The 22,978-nt window shown below is 49.2% G+C and overlaps 2 protein-coding genes across 2 annotated transcripts in view; one reads left to right on the forward strand and one right to left on the reverse strand.

The window, feature by feature from the left end:
• DIDO1 (death inducer-obliterator 1) overlaps positions 1–22,978 on the forward strand; it is a 153,784-nt gene that overhangs the window by 67,458 nt on the left and 63,348 nt on the right. The gene's annotated exons all lie outside the window — the stretch shown is intronic.
• On the reverse strand, positions 1,706–22,228 carry SLC17A9 (solute carrier family 17 member 9). The gene is made up of 13 exons (XM_068207939.1): positions 22,090–22,228; positions 13,364–13,561; positions 12,265–12,404; positions 11,537–11,636; positions 10,457–10,587; positions 9,557–9,653; positions 8,526–8,622; positions 6,433–6,520; positions 6,110–6,144; positions 5,472–5,587; positions 4,962–5,017; positions 4,416–4,445; positions 1,706–4,316 (listed from the first exon to the last, which is right to left on the reverse strand). The coding sequence occupies exons 1-13, from the start codon at positions 22,182–22,184 to the stop codon at positions 4,153–4,155; spliced, it is 1,347 nt and encodes a 448-aa protein (XP_068064040.1). The 5' UTR covers positions 22,185–22,228; the 3' UTR covers positions 1,706–4,152.

Genomic DNA, 22,978 nt, shown 5'->3' on the forward strand with positions numbered 1-22,978 from the left:
TTTAAGGAATGTGGCAGGGAAAAAAAGACTAAAAAAAGGAAAGGGGAAAAAAGAGAGAAAATATTAATATATATAATATATATTATATATATTTAATAAGAGAATATTACTATATTTAATAAAAATATTTATATTTAATATGTAATATATGTCATATACATTTATATATTAAATTTAAATTTTAATATATCTTTATATATAAATATATATCTACTTAATGAAATACCAAACCCTTCTTTTCTCTCAGGCTCTGCACAGCTGGAGAAGAACAGGACAGGCTTTTTGGTGGGTCTGTGGCTTCTGGGAGCTGAAAAGCTTTAAATCACCCAAATTACCTAAAAGGTCAAAAAAGCTCACATGTGCATGTCAGAGGTTGTTGATACCTCTGTAAGGGGAGCAAAAAGACAGGGAAAGTTGAAGATAACTTGCACTCTGCTAAATTATTCTCAGCATCATTTTCATGCCACCAGCTTTCATGTTGGCTTTTTTTTTCTGAACACATTGATGAGAAAATTAAAGGAGTCTACAGTACCTAGAGATGTTCTCCCGATTACATTAGGGATGAGGTGTTAAATTCATTTAATGGCTCTTTCTCCTTTTAAAAGGTGTCCAAAACTTTTCCTCCCTACAATAACTGCAATTGCCCCGTGAGGAGTGAACAGTGGGACAGCAAATCCTGGGGCTCCCAAAGGCAGCTCCAGCCACGAGAGCCACCAGCCAGGGCTGCTCGTGGGCAGGGCCAGGCTCTGCCAGCTGTGCCAGCCAAACCACCCGCACCAGCCACGCTACCCGTGCCAGCTGTGCCAGCTGTGCCAGCCAAACCACCCGCACCAGCCACGCTACCTGTGCCAGCTGTGCCAGCTGTGCCAGCCAAACCACCCGCACCAGCCACGCTACCCGTGCCAGCTGTGCCAGCTGTGCCAGCCAAACCACCTGCACCAGCCACGCTACCCGTGCCAGCTGTGCCAGCTGTGCCAGCCAAACCACCCGCACCAGCCACGCTACCTGTGCCAGCTGTGCCAGCTGTGCCAGCCAAACCACCCGCACCAGCCACGCTACCCGTGCCAGCTGTGCCAGCTGTGCCAGCCAAACCACCCGCACCAGCCACGCTACCCGTGCCAGCTGTGCCAGCTGTGCCAGCCAAACCACCCGCACCAGCCACGCTACCTGTGCCAGCCGTGCCAGCTGTGCCAGCCAAACCACCCGCACCAGCCACACTTCCCGTGCCAGCTGTGCCAGGGCGCCCGGCTCTGCACTCTCCCGGCCAGGAGCTGCCACATCCCAGATCTCACAGCTCCCTCTGTTGGCATCTGCTCGAACCTATATAAAGGATATATAAAAAGGTGGAAATGTTTTTGGTTGGTTTTTTTTTTTTTTTTTGAGCACGATGGCCACGTGGAAGGTGATCTGCCTCACCCAAGAATCACTTCGTTTGTGTCATTACTCTTAACAAGTGACACTGGATCATACCTGCTGATGCTTTACTGCCCATCCCTTTGCTGGAGGCAGCTTTTCACTCATTTCTCCCAAATCAGTGAGAAGATTTAGCTGGATGAACTCCGAATCTGATGTACATGTGAGGATGCTGTGAAAATCTGCCAGCCCACATACTCTCCCTGCACAGCCTCCCCCGGGAGTTAATCACATCAACTGTCCCTCACTGATCACACAAATTAACACCTCTCTAATCAAAGCAAAACCACAGTTTGCAAATGATTCGCTGCCTTTATTCTTTTTAGGTCCTTCCATAGCAAAAACTTGCACATCATAAGCTTTGGCTTAAACAAATAACAGTACAGATAAAACAATTTCAATACTTCACCGAAGAGGTATGATGAGAATGAAACATAAGCCTCAAGTGTAGGTCAAATATTTAACTTATTAGCCAGTTACAGAGACAGATAACTTGGACAGCTCACTGGAATGGTAGCTGGATTCACAGAGAAGGCACAGCCAAACACTTCCCTTTGAAGATCAGTTCCAAATTTCCCAGCTGGCAGATCCAAGGGGTGGCCAAGCAGCCTGATTCAAACATGAGTGATTTAAACTGATCAACTCCTCCACAAGAAATGGTGCAACCAGCAAAGAGAACCAGAATTGACTCCTTGTGCTCCTGACCTGCAGCACTGAATGGCCAGAGAAGATGCTCAAAAACCCCACAAAACCCATGGGGATCTTTTTCTGTCACTAAAGAAAAGGCCATGCAAGCAATCTGCTCAGACTGGACAAAGGACAAGCTGACAGAGATGGCTGCACAGCCTCGGGCCTCTTTGGCAAGCCTGGCTGTGTTTGTGTTTGCTGTTTGTTACTGGGTGTTCTTCCCAATTCACCCACTGATTCAAGACTTCCCAGCAGCTTTCCTGGCTCTGCAGCACCACAATATAGAGTGGTACCTATGGTAGCAAACAGCCTTTTAGAGAAAAAAGAGCACAGAAGGAGAAAAATAAAACACTTTCAAATCTCTCTGTCCCATCAGGACACATTGATCCTTTATTCTCTTGGGAAGACATCAGGCAGCCACATCCTTATCTCTAATTCTGCCCAGTAAGTGGCTCAGCTCAGTGATGCCCATTAGTGTCTCTGCAATTAAAAGGCTGGCAGTATTTTCACTACAAACCAGGCTATTCAGAAACTTTGCACAGCTCCAAAAGGTCTTCCAAGAAGAAATTTGGCCCAAAAAAAAAAGGTGAGGAAGAGGATAATAGGAATTTTTTTTAACCTGAATCTATAGCTTTCCTGCACTGCAAGGTCCTTAGGAAACCTGCTCCTCAGCCTGAGTTTTCTGGTAAGAACTAGAGAAATCAAAGAGATCTTTTCAGCCTGCAATCAGGGGATTGGAGGAAAAGCAATTAATTGCTTTAATATGAAATTCACCTTTAAAATTGATCCTACAGAACCAAACACTGGAGGCTGGTAGATCCTCCCCTTCAAGAAAGACTGCTGGATTTGGTGTCAGTACCACTCAAAACAAGCATGCAGAATCAGGCCTCAAGTACATAAAATATAGGATTTGGTGCTTAAATTTTAAAATATTTATAAATAACTTTAACACATTCAAGCTCAGAAATGTCTACAGCCAAGTATTTCCCTCTGACCCAGGGAACCACAGGGATCCACGTCCCTGGGGTTGCCCAATACAGAAATTTGATTTATGCTTAACATAGAAACAAAACCTGCCCATGCCAAGCTCTTTGGAAAGCCCCTCGGTGCTGTGAGAGCACATGGACACATCTAAACATGCAGAAAGCATTTGGGAGTTGTAGATCCACAGCACAGAGTGTGACCAGTTCTTCCCATACATTCACAGCATTTGACAAAGCAGCTCCAGAGGGATTCCTTGGCTGTTGCTGCACTGCAAGGTCAGCCCAGCTAAGCCTGACCCCGGGGGACAGTTCAGCTCTGCCCTCATGCACCTGGGCTGGGGTGAGGCCACCAGGGAGAGAAGGGACACCCTGGGCCCTTGAGCAAAGCCAGGCTTGGCTTGGAGCCCTCTCCCAGCTCCGTGACAGCAGCACTGACACAGCCCCATGGCCCTGGGTCCAGGGCACACACCCAGCCACACACCCCCTGAAGGGAAGCCTGGAATTCACCTCACAGCCCTGGAAACCTGGCTGGTAGCTGCTGCAGAACGAAGGCACACGTGGGGGTTAAGGGCAGAGGTACTCGTTGGGATGTCCCTGTCACACCTCACAGGACACCTGGTGGCACAGCAGCCCCAGAGCCAGGCGGTCCCAGGACAGCAGAGCATGGGAGCCCCACTCCCACCTGGAGAAGCAGCTCCCCTCAAGAGGGTATGGAACCACAGCAGCCTTGGGAGACAGGTCAGGTCAGCTGCTTTGGCCACAAGGATATTTGTCCACGAGACACAAACTGGGACAAACTGGTCCCACAAACCATATCCTCACTGGAGATGTTGAGCTGGATGGCTCTGCAAGCCACCAGCTACAGCCCTGAGCAAAAAAAATGAACTCTCAATTTCTTTTCTCCCATGGGTTTCATCCAGTCCCATTATGTACTTGGTTTCAGCATATTTTTTCCTGTTAAATCACCTAAAAAAAAAAAAAAAAAAGTAAAATGTTCTTTGGCACTTGTGCAAGAATGATCCATAGATGTGACACTCTCCTGTCCTTCAGCTGCTGCTTGGGCTGATCTCTAAAGATCCATGTACACAGAGTCTGTGTCCACCCTCTGGGCCTCTCCAAACAGGAGGAATGTGCACAGCCCAATGCTGTTCACAGCAGCCACCAGGTTGAAAACAGAAATCCAGGAGCCAGTGGTCTCGATCAGGTATCCAGCCAGGTACACACAAATGACACCTGCAGAGAAGAGAAACATGCAAAGGCTCTGGGCTGGATCCTGCCCTCTGCAGGGAGAAGGCTCCCCAGGAAAGGATGAGCTGCAGGAATGCACCTTACCTAGGAGGGCTCCACCTGTATTTGCAACCCCTGGAAAGAAAAGGTGTGAAAAGAAATCGTGAAAACCCACAGACATGGCACTTTCATCACAGCTGCCACCACCCCCGATCTGCATGTTGGGCAAAATGCCTCTGTGATCACAGAATCACTGACTGATTTGAGCAGGGATGGACCCTAAAGCTCACCTCATTCCATCCTCCTGCCATGGGCAGGGACTCCTTCCACTAGCCCTGCTCCAAGCCCTGTCCCACCTGGCCTTGGACACCTCCAGGGATGAGGCAGCCACAGCTTCTCTGGAGAGCTAACAGAGACCACTGACACGGCCCCAGCCCATCCCTGCAGCAGAGCACCTCACACATACAACAAAGGCAGCTCGGTGGTGTTACCTGCCCCCAGCACTGGCAGGTTTGTCACAGAAGGAAGCTGAGACTGCACACACAGAGCAGACACTGCCCAGAGCTGCTCCTGCTCAAAACTGATGCTGGTGACCATGTCCCCCCCTACAGATGCCACCTCTCCAGCACAGAAACCTCACAGAATCCTTACCAAAGAGCAAGCCAGCACACGAGGGGGCCAGATCCTGCACATTCACTGAAATGCCACTGGTGAGAAACAGAGGGGGAAGATAAATGGCTGTTTGAATGGAACATGACTGCTTTTCCATCATTTACACAGCTTGATTTTTCTAACACAAGGAAAGCTCCTGGATAAGAAATGGCACGGGCAGGAGAAGGGAGGAGCTGAGAGTAAAGCAGGTGAGTATCGGAAGGAAAACAATTCAACTCAAAGTGTTCAGAGGGGCCACGATGTGATTTCCCCTCCTGCTCCATCTCCCTCCTACTGGCTGGTCCAAGCCCTTCCATGCTAGAGGTTTGCTGGATTGCTTCCAACCCACAGGGCACTAAACTCCACCAGCCTCACAGGGTCCCAAAAACAATGCTCAGGCAAGTACCAATTATTGTTCTCACAGTCAGGGCGGAGACAGCCTCCTCTGAGACCCCAAAATGTCAAATGTGCAGGGGAGCTGAGGGCCACTGTCCCCATGGCTCTCCTCACCTGTGGTTGAAGGTCTGCAGTCCAACAGAGGCTGAGGCAAACACTATTGCTTTGCAGAAACTGGAGGTCTGGCCCAGGCACAAAGCAAAAATGCTTGAGACACCAGAGCCAATGACCTGGAAAAAAAGGGAAAATTAAACACCACAGCACGTTTTCTGCAAGGAAGAAAGCAACTCCTGCCACGAACAAACTGTTCCCTTTTCCAATGCCATGAGTTGGTGTGCACCCTGTGCTCCTCTTTCTTTCCCCCTCCAATGTCCTTCTGTGTCAGAGGTCTGTCCAGAGGGATGTGATAGAGCAGATCAGAGGATACACTGTGTTCTCACCCAGCATTTCTATTTCTGCTCACCCTTGTACTGCTACTTCCTCAGTACCTAAGGGGTCATTTGGAATGACCAGGGACAGGTTGTGAAAGAAAACCCCTTCAGAGCACTCACTGTGCTCAATGCTACCGTTAATCCAGGCTCTGTTCCTCAGCCAGGGTTTTCCTCTGGATTTCCTTCCACACATCCTGACCACCTTTCTTTCCTGTTTCCATCCATAACCCCCAACCCAGCTCCACACAAGGTCCAGTCTGCCACATAATCAGAGTTTAACTGGCAACTCAGGTACCTCTCCCACAGCTCCAGCTCTCTTACCTGCATGAACTTACGAATGGTGATGGTTCTGTACCCTGGAGAAGAAAGGAACACTTGGAGTTAAGCACAGCTCACCTTGTTGTCCAGCTAGGAAACTACAACATAAGTAAATTTCAGATGCCCAGATTTCATCTCCACGTGGATATTATGAGTGAGATCAAAGGGAGCCCCAAACACATCAATGGGATTTGAACACTGGAGAATTTATTCTGCTTTTGTATCAGAACCTCACATTGTCTATTTGCTGGGTCTTCTCCCTAACAACAAGCCCACCTGCTCCCACATCCCATAAGAGCAGAGAAAAAGCCATAAAGAGCTCTCACCTTGACTAATTAAATGATCAGACAGAAACCCACTGAACAAGCTCGTCGGAATTGCAACCAGCCAGGGGACTACATTAAACACCCAACCCTGAAAAGAAGTGAAAATCAAGAGAGATTTGTTGTCAGAGCTGAGTTTGCTCGCAAATATTTTGGCAGTCTGTGGTACCTGTAGAAAAGAGAAATGATGAAGCACCCAGGATTAGTTGCAGCACCTGTACCCCCTTTGCAGAGCCAGGACACAGCTGCACCATGCCCCACTCCAAGCTCTGTGAGGGAGCAGGTGATCACAGCCTGTAGCATTTGTAGATTTGTTATCTTTCCTTCTTCCCCAGCAATGCTGCATTTACAGGAGAGGCAGAAAACTCCAGGAAAGAGGGATTAAATATGGCAAAGTTTACTGCTCAGCAAGATGATGTGGTGGGGAGCCACGGAGCCCTGGGAAGCTCAGTGTGGGTTTCGTGTGGGTCCCCAGCAAAGCTGCTGGCAAAATTTCCAGCAGCTTCCAGCTCATTAGCAGCATTACTGTGTGAGGCTGAGGGAGCAGAGCTGGATTTTCTAATGGCAGGATTAGGTAACATTATGGGGAGCAACATCCTTCGGCCTATTTTCAATTAAGTGAGCTGCAGCTGTAATCACAGACGATTAGTGGTCAGCTGGATTACAGCTGCTCAGGGGCACTTTGGTGCCCAGATCCCACAGGAGCTGAAATCAGTGTGGGCTGGGCTGGATTTCATATCAGCTGGTTGAACCTACTTATCCATCCATGCACCCATCACCCCCAGCATTTCCCCCTTTGCTCAGAGCCCATCACCCCCGGAGACATCTCCCCTTCCTGTCTGGCTTTGGGATGCATGGGAGAGCTGAGTAATCTTGGTTTTGGATAATCCTGTTAAAGATGCTCCTGGAAATCACACCAGGGTCCATCTGCATCTTTCCATGCCTTTGAAATTTGGGTCTTGGTCATTTTTGACACTGTTAGCCCATGGGCTCTGTGGGGTGGTGCTTCTGCTGTCTGTTAACAGCAGCTGGGGCCGCTCAGCACATCAATCCCAAATTTGTCTCATCGCACAGCCCATCACCCTGAGCCAAACCCTCCATCACCTTCACTCAGGTGGCCACAGGCAGCTGCCCAGCTCATCTGCAGCAAGGGCTTTTGGCCAGCAGGTGACACAGGTTACCCACATTAGGGATTATCATCCATCCTTTACAATCAAGCAGCCTCAGCCCGTTTTAAACAGCACAAAACGATTGTCAGCTGCAGGAGCACTCTGTAGAGCATCTTACATAAGGGCACCATGATATAATGCTTAACAGATGGTAAATTACTGCTGCACAAGCACATTACTCTAGGTGCACAGATCTTGTCACAACAATATGTTTGCTGGTTTAACACATGATTTTAATATAAATATCAAGTATGCCATAAAGAGCTTTACATGTGTAGTATGAAAAGGCATTTGTAAGCAGCTCTGGAAATAGTAAAAAGCTAACAGAGCCATTGTGGAGAGCACTGTCTGAGTTTCTGAGAACAAGATGAAATTACCAGCTCTCAGCCCAGATGAGTATTGCCTGGCTTTCTGAAAAATGGGAGTATCATTTGTGCTGAGGAGAGGGAAGCTTTTGTAGTATTTCTGAAGTACACATTATTGTTATGAATGGTAATTATCATTTTCACAGGCAGGCCTGAGCTATACAATGTTGGTCCAATTTAAAAACCCTGTAAAAAAAACTAGGAGTGAATGGTGGTTATTTGCAACAGCATAATGTCATGAGCTTTGTGCTAGTTGAAAAATTATCTTTTCCTCAGAAGAAAAGCAGTCTAAAACCCAATACAACCTGCTCTTCCCTGCACCCTTCAGCATCCTTAAATGAGCAACTAGAAACCAGCCTCTGCAACCTGGAGAGATCTGCAAAAGTATGAGCAGGGGTGCCACGGCTCCTAAGGCCACAGGGAAACCTCCCACCTCCTCCTGCCTCCCGGGCTGCTCTCACCAAATCCCTCTGCCATCATCTTCCTCATCTCCACCCCTTTGGGCAGGAGCCCAGCACGGCCTCCTTTGAACAGCAATGCTTCTGCTTTGCAGCCAACCCACCTTGGAGTCGGGAAAAGTTTCCTTGAAGAAAGTCGGCAGCCAGGAGAGCAGAGTGAAGAAGGTGCTGGCCGTGGAGAGCTGAGCGATGATGACAGCCCTGAAAATACACAGCTGAGAGGAAACAATCAGCAGTGACAGGTCGTGCTGGCTGGGAAACGGGCACTCCAGATGTCGGCTCCCAACAGAAATCCCTGAGATTTTTGTCATGGAGAACTGTAGTTTTCTGTAGGAAGCCCTTTCGGCTTCCTGAGATTTTTGTCGCAGATTTTCAGCTCCAGATTGTCACTCCTTGCAGCTAGTTCCTTGCTGCCCCACCGCACAGCCCCAGGGCCAGGAGAGGTTAATTGAAGCGGTAATTAATGCCACTGCATTTCCCACCAGTGCCTTCCAGCCCTGCAAGAGCCTTCCTGCTCCAAGAGGTGTTGTTTAGGGTTTTCTAGGGATTTGTTATCAGCTCCACTGTTATTCAAGGCAGGAATGGGTTTGCTGCCTTGCAGCCCCATCCTCCTCCTCCTCCCTGCCTTAAAACAGCCCTTGGGAACATGCTTGGATGAGCTTCAGTACCCACTGCAGCATCCCAAAGGGAAAATGGCCATTAAAAAGATGTTTGCCAGCAATGAGAACACAGCCCGTGCCACCCAGTGCCCCTGAGCAGCACTTGCACTTGTTAGGAGCCCATTACAATCAGCATTTCTAACAAGACCCGTGGAAAATATCACTCCAGAGGAGCACAGGACTCATCCAGGGGGAACAGCCTGGGAATGAGAAAGATTTACCAGTAACATTCGAGCCTGACAGTCCTGTGGACAGAACATAAACCACCTTTGCCAAGCTTACCTTTCCAGTTTTTTTTTTTTTTTTTTTTTTTTTTTTTTTTTTTTTTTTTTTTTTTTACAGAAGGAATTAGAAAACTGGTTCTGCTTCTCAAATATATAAATAAGTGGACAAAAACTACAGAAGCAGAAGAAATAAGCCCAGAGAGGAGAAAACAGAGGATGCTCCCAGCCTGGCCAATGCATGCAGCTGCCTACCAGATCGGTGCCTTCCTGAACAGCTGCTTCCAGGGAACTTTGCTCTGCTTGGGTACCGAGGGGCCTCTCGTTAAATAGTTCATGGGGATGGTGAGTTCTGCAGGGAAGAAAACACCCAAAGGAAAGCTGTGGTCAGTAATTACCTGTGCAGCTGGAGGCAGCCCTGGGACACTGCTGTACAACCACTCTTAATCTCCTTCTAACCCTTGTTTTTTGGCTCTACCAGCATTGAATGCTCATGGAATCACCTTGCTACACTGACCAAATTTTTTCCACACCCCTTCCCATCCAGCCACCTTCACCCATGTGTTATATCTCTTTTATACCAACAAAAGTCCTTGGTAGGGACTGGGTTTGGATTCTGTGCATCACCAGGCACAACATACCACAGGGCTCCAACATACCACACTCACCCTAATAATGCTGTAGCCAGGTGTAATGGTTTGTCCATATGTGGAATTACTCCTAGGCAGTTATTTGGGAAGAGATATTGTGGATTAACTGGTTTTTAAAAGCTCTGTGTATAGATGCTCTTAGTTTGGAGTAAGTATCTTGTCCTGCTTTAGCTTAATCCACTTTGAAGATCATGCTCTGTTTTGTGTTTTCACTGGTGCTTAAAGAGTACTGAGGAGCCAGATCAGGCTCTCAGCATTGATATAATCCAGCATGGGACTTGAAATAGGAAATCAGCATTGCAAGAGCTCAAATCCTGGTTTTTGGGTTGAGGATCTTGGGTGAGACACAGCATGTATTACAGAACACATCTGAGCAAAAGGCTTTTGTGTAAAACCAGGCATGATCTTGGAAACACACAGGATTTGCAGAGAATAATGGAGAGGAACCACTTAGTTCCCAGATCCTCGGGAGCAGTGCCAGCCCCAGGGATGCAGCTGGACTCACCTTTCTCACTCAGGAGGTATTTGCAGGTGCAATAAACCCAGAGCAAAGTGAGCAGACCAGAGAAGTAGAAAACACTTTCCCAGCCATACCAGTCCAGAAGGAGAGATCCTGCACCACCAATCAGCAACGTTCTGCAAGGGAAAGCACTCAGATTTACTGGCCTGGCTGAGAGCTCAGACTGAGCACATTGATGGGAGACTCTCCCTGGGGTCAACGCTGCTGTCACTGAACCACAGAATCCTAAATTTTTTTGGGTTGGAAGGGACATTAAAGCTTGTCTTGTTCCACCCCCTGCCATGGGCAGGGACACCTTCCACTATCCCAGGCTTCTCCAAATCCCATCCAAACTGGTCTTGGACATTTCCAGGGATGGGGCAGCCACAGCTTCTCTGGGCACCCTGTGCCAGGGCCTCAGCACCCTCACAGGGAAGAATTTCTCAGTCACTCATGTGTGGGTGCTGCCACCAGTCCCACCATGGCTCTGCAACCTGTCCTGTTCCTTGAGTGGCAGCTCAGCCCAGATCCTCAGTGGCAGGAGAAATCCCAAAGGGACCTCACCCTCACCTGCCCCTCACTGAACAATGGTCACTGAGGAAAGAAAAGGAGGTTGCTGGTGTGCAGTATCCCAGAGAATGCTTAGAGCAGCAAAAGAAATGAGAACACTGGAAAACTAAGTGATTCAACACAGTGATATTTCTATTTGGCTTTTAAGCCACCTTTCCATTTAGAAAGGAAATTCTGATGGAGATCAGCGGAGATGGAGAAGTTCTATTCTTCCCATCTATCAGAGTGGACAGCTGATCCTTGCTCTTCCTACTGAATTGGGCTGTTTCCCACAGTAATTAAATGTTGCAAACAGTCTTCAAAGTCTGGTTTGAAAAGAAAGAGAAAACAATACATAAATCCTTGGCAGGCAGGACAGCAACTGCCTGAGGCTTCCTCAGCTGCAGCAGGAGTCCTTGAGGACCCATGAATCCACATGTACTTTGGGCTGTGAGTTTTGCCTCCAACTATTTAATGGCATTTCATCAGATAGGATGTCCAGAGACTGTCACTGGCTGCTGAGGCCTTTGAACTCACCCAAACTGTGAGCCAGTCCCCACTGTGCTGTAGGTGAAGGCTCGCTCGCTCTCCCGGACCCTCTGGGACAGCAGGCTGGCCAGGGATGGGAAGTACACCCCTGAGAGAAACAGGAGCGAGGCAGGGAGCAGTAAGGCAAAACAAAAGCAAATTTAAGAGATCCAGAGTGAGCTAAACACTGAGACAAAATTTTTTGGTGAATTCAAAACAGGGGTATAAAATAAACAGAGTGGATCTATCGCCATCAACAGTTTTTTTGTGCCTTCTCTGTAATCCTGTTTCACCCTCACCACTGCTACTGTAAATCCATCAGTGCCAATGCACTTCCCAGTGCTGCAGCTTGGCAAGAGGGAAGGAAAATCACTCCAAATTATCCAAAAGTTTTGGCAAGGACCAATTTTCTCCGAGCGTTTTGAAGGAGTTTTAAAATGTGGAAAACCAAACACAACCAGAGATGATTTCCAAAGCCAGCAGCCCCTGTCTGGCAGAGAGATTTCTACAGGGAAATGACTTGTCAGTGACTTTCTCTAGAAATGTCACTGGCTTTTCCCATGGAAGTTCTGGATGTGGAGGCTGTTTTGAGGCAGAGAATTTCTCAGACACCCATGGGAAGGGTTCATGCACTGCAAACCACGGGACTTGCATCTCAGTGTGCTGCATGTGAGCCTCTGTGCAAGGAAGCCCCTGAACAGACAGACAGATGTACAGGCTCAGGACGGGGGTCTCACCTTGCAGCAGCCCCATGAGGAACCTGGAAGAGGTCATAAAAACCAGATGGGCTGAAGTGATGTGGGTGAGCAGCGGGGTGAGGACTGTGAGGAACCCCCAGGCTGATGCTGAGAGGAGGAGGACTTTCTCACCTCCTATTCTGGAAGACAGAAAACACATTATCAAAGACAGGAGGGCAAAAGGGCAAAGTCCTCCAGTCCAGACTCAAGTGCCCTTTCCAGTTTAACCTGTTTTTAAGAGCAACCTTTTGGTCAAACCTGTTCTTCTCTTGCCACTTGGAGAGTAGCTTTGACCTTTTCCCTTCCCACCCCGTGCCAGCACTGCCCATCCACCTCCAGCACTCACTGATCCCAGAGATCTCACAGCACTGAGCCACTCAGCCCTCTGATGGTGGAGAGGAAACCCAACTGCTGCCACCGTTCTGCTTCTCTTAACCAGTGATGGTGTTTTCCATTTGCTCTTTTGCAATCCTCAGCACTGCCTTTTACCATTCAGGTTTCTCCAGGCGTTTTCTTGCAAACTCTTAAGGACCCTAATTAAGCAGCAAAGTGCACTGCACAGATAATGCATCCCTTCCAGGCATGTGCTCCTCACAAAAGATTTCACAGAAAAGCTCTCTCACTAAGAATAGATTGGCTGGGGAAACGGACTCAAGCAGGTAATGATTCAGATCCTCCCTTACAGCCAGCTGGGGAAATTGTTTGGTTTTTAATTCGTATGACACAATGGAGACAGTTTTTCTAAACATGATGGAAACAGTGTATGGGGACTTGCTTGTGAAAAGACTGCAAGAGAATATAGGGCAGAGAGACTGGAGTACTGAACTGAAAACAAAGATCACCTGTGCAGATCAAATCAAAAAAGCTGTATTCACACAATCCTAGAATCACTTGCAGGGATGAGACATCCACAGCTTCTGTCTGGACAGTCTAAAGTACCCACATCTCTTTTTAGCCAGAGCTTCTCCCCATGGACACACTGGACCCTCCACCCCATCACTGTGAAACTTGGCACTGACACTGCTCAGACTGGAACTGAGGGGTCAAAACCAAGCGAAGCGCCATTAAAACAAGAAAACATGAGAATAATTTCCAGTACTGATCGCTGATGTGTCCTCCAAGAATCTGTGTCAAGCAGTAGCCCCAGAAGAAGCTGCTGAGCACGACACCAAACTGCTTCTTGTCCCAGTCGAAGTAGGAGCTGAGGGCCACGGCGCAGATGGGCACGGTGACACGGGCACAGTAGAGCAGGCACGTCCCCAGCAGCAGCATCACTGTCCACACGCGGGACTCGGGCCTGCAGGGATGGAGAGGAAGGTGGGAAAAGGGCAGGGGGATGCTGGGCCCCGTGAGTGTGTGCACAGCCAGGATTTAGGGGCTGGCTTGGCTTTGCAAGCTAAGTCTGCCTCGGTAAAATGAAGGTCAGCACAACTCTCAGGGCACAGCGGTGCTGACACAGAGTGTACTCCTGTGGAAATCCAGGACATCCCCCTGGCTGTCTCGAGACCCTAGCAGGGGGCTCAGAGACCTTGGCATGAAGTCAAAAACACCTGTGGCTTCGATTTTAGCCCATGGAAAAAACTGCCAACTTTGTGTGAGGAATTACAAGCCACAAGGGTTTGAGTAGTGTGGTAGCTGAATTGACACAAGGATAAAAAGTAGAATTTTGGGGCTTTTTAGAGTGGGGTTCAAGGGGACGAGATTGAGGGATTTGGGCATGTCCTGACCTTCTTCTCCTTCTTCTTGCCCTCTATGTCTTGCTGTGATGGTGACACTTTTCTATTGGTCTGAGGTAGAGAAACACTGTCCAACATAAATGATAGATATTGGCACATGATTGTAAACATAGTACATGTAGTTTTTGTTATAAAATGTAAACACTGCCCTGAAGGACAGACAGAACACCATGGCTGACCTAATGGACAGAGCTCAGCAGGTCTGAGAAAGAATGTTATAGATAAGAGAAAATAAACGACATTATAAGCTGACCCTACGAACTCTGACTTCTTCTTTGGCTGCGCGGGCTGGGAAGCAAGGACTTTTACATTCTCAGGGTCACCTCAAAATCTGGACCCCGAGATACCCCATCTGCTGGCTTTCAGGAACGATGCCAACTTCAGCCCAAACACTATTTGACCCTAACAGCAGATGTCTGTCCATATGCTGCAAGGTGGAACGGGCTGCTTGGACATCACTGTGGATGGAGGGAAAGGCAGGAAGGAACCTGGTTTGTTTGCTTTTTTCCCCCCAGTCAAGAAACTGTTCTTTAAAAGATAAGGATAACAAAGGAAAGGTCAGGGCATGAGGTTGGAAGCACCTGCAGGAGACACACCTCTTGGTAGCAAACATTAGTTATTTGGCATTCCTAGCCATTCCCCAGGGGAGGTGGTCTGTGTGTTACCTCCTAAAAAGGAGGGATATGCAGGAATTCTTTGGAGAGACAAAACTTGATGGGCCTGAAGAGCTCAGAAAGAGAAGCAAAATAATTAAGCCTGGACAGATAAGAAATTTTAGATAATAAGAGTCAAAATATGTTAACAGAATATATATTTCTGGTGCATGAATTCTCAGCCTCAAGAAAAGGGCTCCTACAGGCTGGAAGTAAGTGAGAAGCAAGTCAGCGATGGCTTCTGGAGCAAACAAACACATTTTGCTGCAAATGTCAGGCCCAGGTGTAGGTAAATCCCTCTACCTTCCCTCAGCCATGCCACTGTGGGTCCCCCCCTTTGCCAGTGACTTACAGAGTTAAAAGCTGAGTAAGAACACCCACTATTGGTACTACTTGTATTTGATTATTTCTCTGCCCAGAGGCCAGAGCACAAAGCACTGAGCTAACAGACTCTCTGCTCCAGGGGAATTCACTGTACCAGGGCAGTAACCTCTGGGCTTTCCACCCTGCTAAACACACCCACTCTCCATGTGGGAAAGAGCCCTGGTCACCTTTTACATCAAACAGAGAGCTGATTTCTCTGTACTGGAATGATGATAAATGTGGGTTAATCCCACACAGCACAAACCCATTTATAAAGGTGTAAATGGGCCCTCACAGGGGGGAGGTGAAGGAACAATGAAAAGCAGAACACAGCAGGCAGGTGAACCTGCTGGAGATGGATTTATTGCTGTTTCCTGACAAGGCAGACAAGCAGCTCAGTGCTAACCTCTGGCATGAGGAACTGGAAGTGTTTCAGTTGGTGTTTAGAGGGTTGGAACTCTTGCTACTGTGCACATGCACGAGTGCACAAAATAACATAGGAACTGGCAAACCTCATGTATCTTTGCTGGAGGAATGAGTAACCAGGGGTTGACCTGCCTCAGTCATTTCAACTAGCTGGGAAATGCTCTCAGATCCCCTCCTGGGCTTACCCTGAGAGGAAGTTGTTGTCAATCATATCTCCATTTGCTGCAAAACCAAAGGTGGGCTGGTTTTTAATCACCAGCACCAGCCAGTTCCATGAACAGTGGCTCCACTGACTCCAGCTTGCCACAGAAAAGCACAGGGAAATCAAAGGCTCCAGGACAATGCATGTTTGGGTCAGAGAAACCGCAGCAGGACAATACGACAGGAGCTTTTGAGTATAAATCCCCCACCAAAGGCAGAGGGCAGGTGGGGATAACCAGCCATGGAAAACCTCCCAGAGAGCCCTCAGGAATCTGATGGTTCCAGGCACAACTCCTGCCTGCCCTGCCCAAATGGGCTGCTGCCAGTCCAGGGCCATAATCTCTGTTATCTCCAAGAGCACAGCACTGATAAATTTGAGCTATTGAACCTGCGACAATCGAGGTGACAGAGTAAAGCACAGCAGCCAGTGATGTGTGGAGGTATTTTCTATTATTTAGCCACCAAGATAGTTTCCTAAATTGTACTTTTCCCTTGCAGCAAAGGGAGACTTTTATGAGCTTTCACTGGAGTGGGGCTGAGCTCTGCCTCTCCAGTCATTCTAGTGTGTTCAGAGTAACCTGCAGTTATCCTGATAAGCACAGCAGCATTTTATTACCAGATCAACAGTTCTTCCTTTATCCAAAACCCTGTATAATTCTGCAAGGTGTAAAAGGGAGAGAAAAAGGCCTGAGAATCTCAAGGAGTCTTTACTCTGTTTCTCTCAAGAAGCCTCCTCTCCAACTGATGTTCTGACAAAACTCCAGGGATATATTTTTCTCTTGACTTTTATTTTTATTCCAAAGCACTAAATAAATCTCTGGGTGTATGACACACTCTCAATGTTCTCTTTGACTACTACTCCATTCTATATTCTCTTCCTTTATGTTTAATTACATCAGTAGGGATTATGCTCACAAGTGGAGAATATAATGATGGCTTCAGACTACCACTTCTCTTGTAGGCAGCACATCCAGCTAGGAAAATCCATGCAGAGTATGAGTGTCCAATGTAATCAGTAGCTGCTCACACCCACCTGGAAGCATGGCAGGAATGATTTCCCTGCAAGGACGATGACGTGCTTGCATCACAGGAAAGAGCTTTGTAAATGCATTTTCTCCTAATTATAGTTATCACAGAGGCTGCAGATGACTCAACGTTCTGCTCAATGCAAAACAACAACAGCAAAGGTTACACGGGAGGAACCTGGACTAGCACAAAGACAGGAATTAAAACCCTCCTTTCAAAACTAAGGAATGGTAACGAATCAAACAAAAGTTTTTGTGGGTGACATCAGCCATCTGAGAAGTGAAACTTCACCAGCATTAGCAGATTAAATCTAACGAATCCCCTGATGAGGGAGGGAGACAATGTGCTGCAGATAAGCAGCCTAAGTCAGAGCACAGGAAATCACTGCCACTGCTGTCACTGGTGCCACCACGCCTGATTCACCCTCCAGAACAAGCATGTCCCACCAAGATCCCTGGGCCAGTCCTGACTATATGTGACAGGCACTTCTGTGAGAGGGGCCAGCCCTCCACACCATTGGCAAGGAATCACTGGAGCTTGCTTAGAGCCATCTGATTGCTGTAATTTGGTGCTGAGTGGTGGCAGTGGCTCCTCAGTGCCCAGCCTGATGTGCAATACCCTCCTCCCCACAAGAGACAGGCACTGCAGGTGCATCCCCTCCTGCACATCACCGAGACTCTTCACTGAGCAAGGCAGCCATGCAGCTAGAAACACTTCTTATTTCACAAACCAACCACCTAGACTATAATTAGCCCAAGCCCTAATGACTCTTCCTGGGTGGCTTTTTGAGCAGCCTTGTCTGATGTCCCTTGGTTCTCGTCCTCCAAATGCAGCTTTGGGCACTGTGTGGAAATGTCTTTGCTTCCAAGCATCCACTGATTTCCCTGAGACCCAGCTCCCACCAACCAAATGGATCCCCCACTCAGAGCACAGTGGTTAGGATGGATTTTCAAGGATGCCTGAGATCCCCGAAGGGGCAAAAGCAAGCTGAGCTGTCTGGCAGTGGAAGCAGAGCCAGCAGCACAGGGTATCTTTATTTGCAGTGTGTTTTCCTGCTGGAGGAATTTCTCCAGTAGATGCCACAGAGCAAATATTTATTCAACTTTTATTTCTCTTGACTCGCCTCCCTCCTTCCCCCCAGCCTGCAGGGCTTTGGCAGACACTGCAGGTCACTGTTGAGATGGACTCTCTGGAGCTCAGGCTGTCAATTACATCCCAGTTCAGCCCCTCCAAGGCACGAGTCAGGACCGCCAGGTATTTTCAGGTGGTAAGAGAGCTGTGTTAGACAGCACGACTACGAACAGCCTGTCCCAGCAACAGCTCTTGGCCAGAAGCCATCTGCAATATCTGTGGGTGTTTTCCATAACTGGAAGAAGAACTGGGAACTGCAGCTCCTGATATGCACAGGATGGGCACAGGGACCATCAGCAGAGCACAACGCCCACCTCCCAGGGAGGGCATCTCTACCTCAGTTCCCCTCTCTAAAAAGAGATTAGAAACAGCTCCGTGGGAGATGCACGGAGAACAAGGCAGTGCAGCCCCTGTGCCCCCAGCCCTCTCACTCATCCCAGCCACCAGCAGTGGACACTCCCCAGACTGTGGCAGAACCCCAGGGCAGGATGGGGATGAGCCCACACGGTGGTACTGAGCTCCCAGCCATGCCACCACCTCCGAACCCAGGACACCCAGCAGCCCAAGCATGAGGCCACCTCGCAGGGGAATGTCCCCAGCACGGGCAGCTGGTGCCTGTCGTCCCCTTGTGCTTGGTCACCTGTCAACCATGGTGAGTCAACACTTCCCTCCTCATCACCCATTCCCAGGCCCATGGGATCATCTTCCTTCAAAAACACTCTTTTCCAGCTTACCTGCCTATAGCTTTAATTTACAATAATCAGCACAAACAGGACTGACTGACGTGACACCAACACAGCAGCTGTGCAGACACTCCTGTGCCAGGAGATAATACCCAGGTTATTGTTTTTAACCCTGTTTGACAGTCCTTTCACTTCTCATTCTTTGTTTTTCTCAACAATTTCTCCTTCAAAATCTAACATGCTTGTCAAGAGAGAGGCTTGGAGTAATTTCCCCCCCACCTCAAGCAGATTTTGTCATGCTGTAGACCAGCTCCAAGCTAATGATTTGTCACTGTCAAAAGTAGCTTTGGGGTTTAGAGGAGAGTTGTCGGTTTTTTTTTTTTTTTCCCAATCCAGCTAGCAGCCAACAAGAGCAGCACAGAGGACACAGGGCTTTTTTTTCTTGGGAAAGCTGCTGGCTTCCTGTCCACCTCCTGTGCTCAAGCTCCCTCCACAGAGCCGCAGATGGCAACAAAGTGGTGTTCAGAAAACGAGCTCTGGGTTTATTCCCTCTCTTCATTTCTTGCTTTCGGCAAAAGCAAAGATGAAATTAAATTTCAGCAGCTCATATGAGCTGGAAGTAGTTGTTGAGTCCAGGTGGAGGTGGTGAGAAAACATAATAATAAAGCAGAGGCATGCTTTGCACACTGATCTGAAGGCATACATGGACCAGCCAGGAATGAAATGTGTGCCCTGCGTACGTTTTCCACATGAAAAAAGTTCTTAGCAAGGTCACTAATAAACCCAAGGTGAGGAACTTGTAAAACAAAAATCCCAACCACCAAAAATACCCCAACCAACTAAAGCTGCAACATCATGTTGACAAAAGATGAGGGCACAGAACTCAGAAAAAACAACTGACTGTTGTCTCTGGGCAAAGATCAGGTGACTGGAGATCAGCCTGTGGCTGGGTAGGACTCCTTTTATCTCTGGAGCTTAAAGAAACTTTTATAATCACCCCTTGTCTTCAGGTGTAGCCAGAGGCTGGGAGATGCAGAGTGGCTTCAGGAGTCATTTGCTTTCCCAGGGCACAGTGACTTTTTCATGCTGCATTTTTCTCCTGGAGGCACCATCCAAAATGTGAGCCCCACATCCGCTGCTGGATCTGCTGGTGGTTTTGTGTGCAACCTTCAGCAACCGATTTTTCTTTTCACTGCTTTGGTCTTTCCTCAGTTAAACCAGAGATGCTTAAACACATCCACTGCCCGAGGGGTGCTGCTTTGGCATGTCAGGATCAACATTAAGAAATGCTCTCTAACTGTCCAGATGTGCTACATAAGCATGAGGGCTTTTTCAAGCCCCAAACAGAAATCCCCAAGTGCTGTTCTTGGCAGAGATGTGTGATAATGGAGCCATTGGAAACCTGCAGAAAAGTTTGGGAAAGGCAGGCAGGAGAAAGCACAAGGCAAGAAGAGTGGAAGAGGAAGGAAAAGCCAGTTGAAAAAAGGGAGGACAAAAGAAGAAGCAGCATCATGAGCAAAGACGGAAAAATAAACCTGCCAAGATAACTGTTTATCTCTCCTTGCACTGACTGATCTTGGAAGGCTGCCTGGCATGTCTTTTGTTGGAGCATGAAAGGAGAACCCATGTCACTTCCCCCACTTGATAACACCTTGCCTCCATGGCAGTAACTCACTACTTGGAAACTATAAAAAGTATTTATTTGCATATACTGTTCTCAAATTGTCCACCAAATTCACTTCACCCAATGAGGTACTTTATACAACTTGACAAACCTGCTCGAATGATCTGGTGGCTCAATCCCCCTTTTTGCTCCCCCTTACTCAACCTCCACCTGCCCAGTTTACTTCAGGCCATAAAACTTCCATAAAACCTCCCCAAAGAAGGGCTGTGACCACGTGTGTGTCTACACTAAACAATGGGGACATGATCTCAGCTTCTGTGAACTACAGCAATATAGATAATGATCTGGGGTGCCTTAGGGTTATCCTGCTGCTTCTTCCCATTAACAGGATTCTCTCAATTATTAGCAGCACTTAGCATGGTCAGAATCACTTAAAATGTCTGTCTCGACCAACAGGCTGCCTTCACCCCTTTTGTTTTGGAAAGTGTTATCTATGTTTTGCATTTTCCGAAGAGATTTGAGAAACAGGAGAGCTTGTTCCGGTCAAACTTTTTTTCTTTTTTTTTCCCTAGTGGAGAAACCTATGAAGTAAAGTTTTGCCTTATGAAAATCTGGTATGAGGTCCCACCACTCTCACTTCGCAAAGACTTAGGGAAAAGTTAGCAAGGGGGAGACAGAGAGAAGGAATTTTCTTAAGTTTTTTCTTGGTTTCGGGGGGAAGAATTTTCAAATATTAAGCGCCTCTGTGCCAAAGGTCTTCTTTAGGACTCTTAAAGTGAGCGTGGATTTGATGAGACACCCCAATCTCTGAGTGCAGGAAGAGCCTCTCTCGGGACGGCAGATTAAAGCCGGCTATCGACCTTCTGCCGCTGCAGAAAGGCAGGGATGAGAAACACCAACTTACCCAGCGGCTATTGCTGCTGGAAGGGGCAATCCCTTCCCCTGGCCTCGGGTCCCTGTGCTTTGGCACGGGTGCCACCGGTCCTGTGGCTGTCCCGCTGCTCTCCTGCCAGGGCGAGGTCACCACAGTGACCAGCCCAAGGCGAGGAGAAGAGGGGAGCCCCAGGGCTGGCCACCACGGTAGCAGCCAGACATCAGCCAGCTGAAACCCAGCCAGATTTCTGAAGCACAGGGAGTCCAGGGGCTCCCAGTTAGGAAAAGCCTCTGACCATGAATTCCAGCTGCCCCGCTGGTACTTTGGAATAATCATCTCGCCCCACCTCAGATGGGAGAAGAGGCTGATCCTGAGGTCTTGGTGCTGGATGACTTTGCCAGGGTGGCAGAGGAGCAGCACCGCCCCAGGTGTCCCAGCCTGCTCCAAGCACTGGATCACCACCCCGCCTTTGCTTGTGCCCCTGCTGTTAGAAGTGGTCACTGGGGGTTTAACTGCATTTTAAGTATTTTAATGACTTTGCATCAAGAGCAGTTCATGCTGAGTAGCAGCTGCCCAGTTCTTATTCCAGACTTTATCTTAATGAATGGCTATCGCCAGTACAAACATCCCCACTGGAACACTTCGATAAGAGCCTCATAGCAGTTTCGTGTTTAATTCACTGATTACAGGCCAGAAATAAGCTCAATAGTTGGGGTTTTCTTCCCCCCGTTTTTCACAGCAATTCCCTATCTTCCCCCTTCATTCTACCGTCTCTGCTGCAGTCCAGAGGAGTGAGACCGGGGAACCACCCGCGGTGGTGGGACCGTGTCCCTGCCGGAGGGCAGCAACGGAGACAGGGACAGGAGGCTCCCGGCCCGACGGGGAGCACCAGGCTCCTCCGAAATCGCCTCTCCGGGAGCGGTGCGGGCCGCCCGACCCCCTCCATGCGGGAGCCGCATCCTTCCCAGGAGCTGCGGGCGGCGGGGACCGAGGATGCGGGGGGCGCCGGGGCCGGGAGGGCACCGGCCGGGGGCACGCGGGGAGTGCCCGGAGAGCGCCGCCAGCAGCGGAGCGGCTTTCCCGGGAGTGGGAGAGGCTCCAGCCTTACCTGGACCAGTACGGCTCGGTGCCGCCATCCCGCCTCATGCCGTCGCGGGGGCCGCTGCCCGGGGGCACATTCCTGCCGCCGCCCCCCGCGGCCATGCGGGCAGCGCCTTCCGCCTCCCCGGCTCACATCGCGGCGGCCGCCGGCTCCCTCCCCCGCCGGGCCGCGGCCACGTGTCAGCGCCTCCCGCCGCCCCCGCCCGCCGTGCCGGGAAGTCCCGCCCGGCCCGGTGCCGGTCCCGGTCTGCGACCCCGGGCAGTCTGGAAGCCGCGGAGCCGGCGGGCTCCGGAGGGGCAGGTGCCGGCAGCGGCGAACCGCGCGTTCTGCTCGTTCCCTCTCCTCCGGTCAGTGCTGGCACCCCCACCGGGCACGGCGAGGGCAGCGAAAGAGGGGACGGACCAGGCTCTGTCCTCCCGCTCCCATACCTGGGCAGGGAATCGCTCCCTGCTCCCGCAGCTCTCACGGGTTGCCGGCAGAAAGCTTCTGCTTTTTAAGGGTTAGAAGTGAGTATAACATTCGCTTCCGAAGATAAAATAAATAGGGATGAGTGTGTTACAGCTTGATTTATGTCTGTTGGATAGAGGCGCTGCCTTGCTGTATCTGAAAGAGATAATCAAACTCCTTTATGGAAATAAATAATTTAAATGATGGTTATCTCAGTCCACAACAAAAGGACTCGTGACTCACTTAAAGATCATGAACGAGCAGCGGAGGAGCCTCGCTGAGGCATCGTTCAGGTGATACTGGCTGTGGCTGATTGCAGCCTGGAAGCAGGAACGGCAGGACTTCAGGTGAGCAAAGGATGGAGGAGCTCCCGCACAGCCTGAGCAAGGTCGTGCGTGGCCCCCGGGAAAGGCACCAGAGCTGCTGGGCTGCACCAAAACGCGCAGGG

This window comes from Anomalospiza imberbis, chromosome 17 (assembly GCF_031753505.1).
Source record: "Anomalospiza imberbis isolate Cuckoo-Finch-1a 21T00152 chromosome 17, ASM3175350v1, whole genome shotgun sequence".
NCBI lineage: Eukaryota > Metazoa > Chordata > Aves > Passeriformes > Viduidae > Anomalospiza > Anomalospiza imberbis.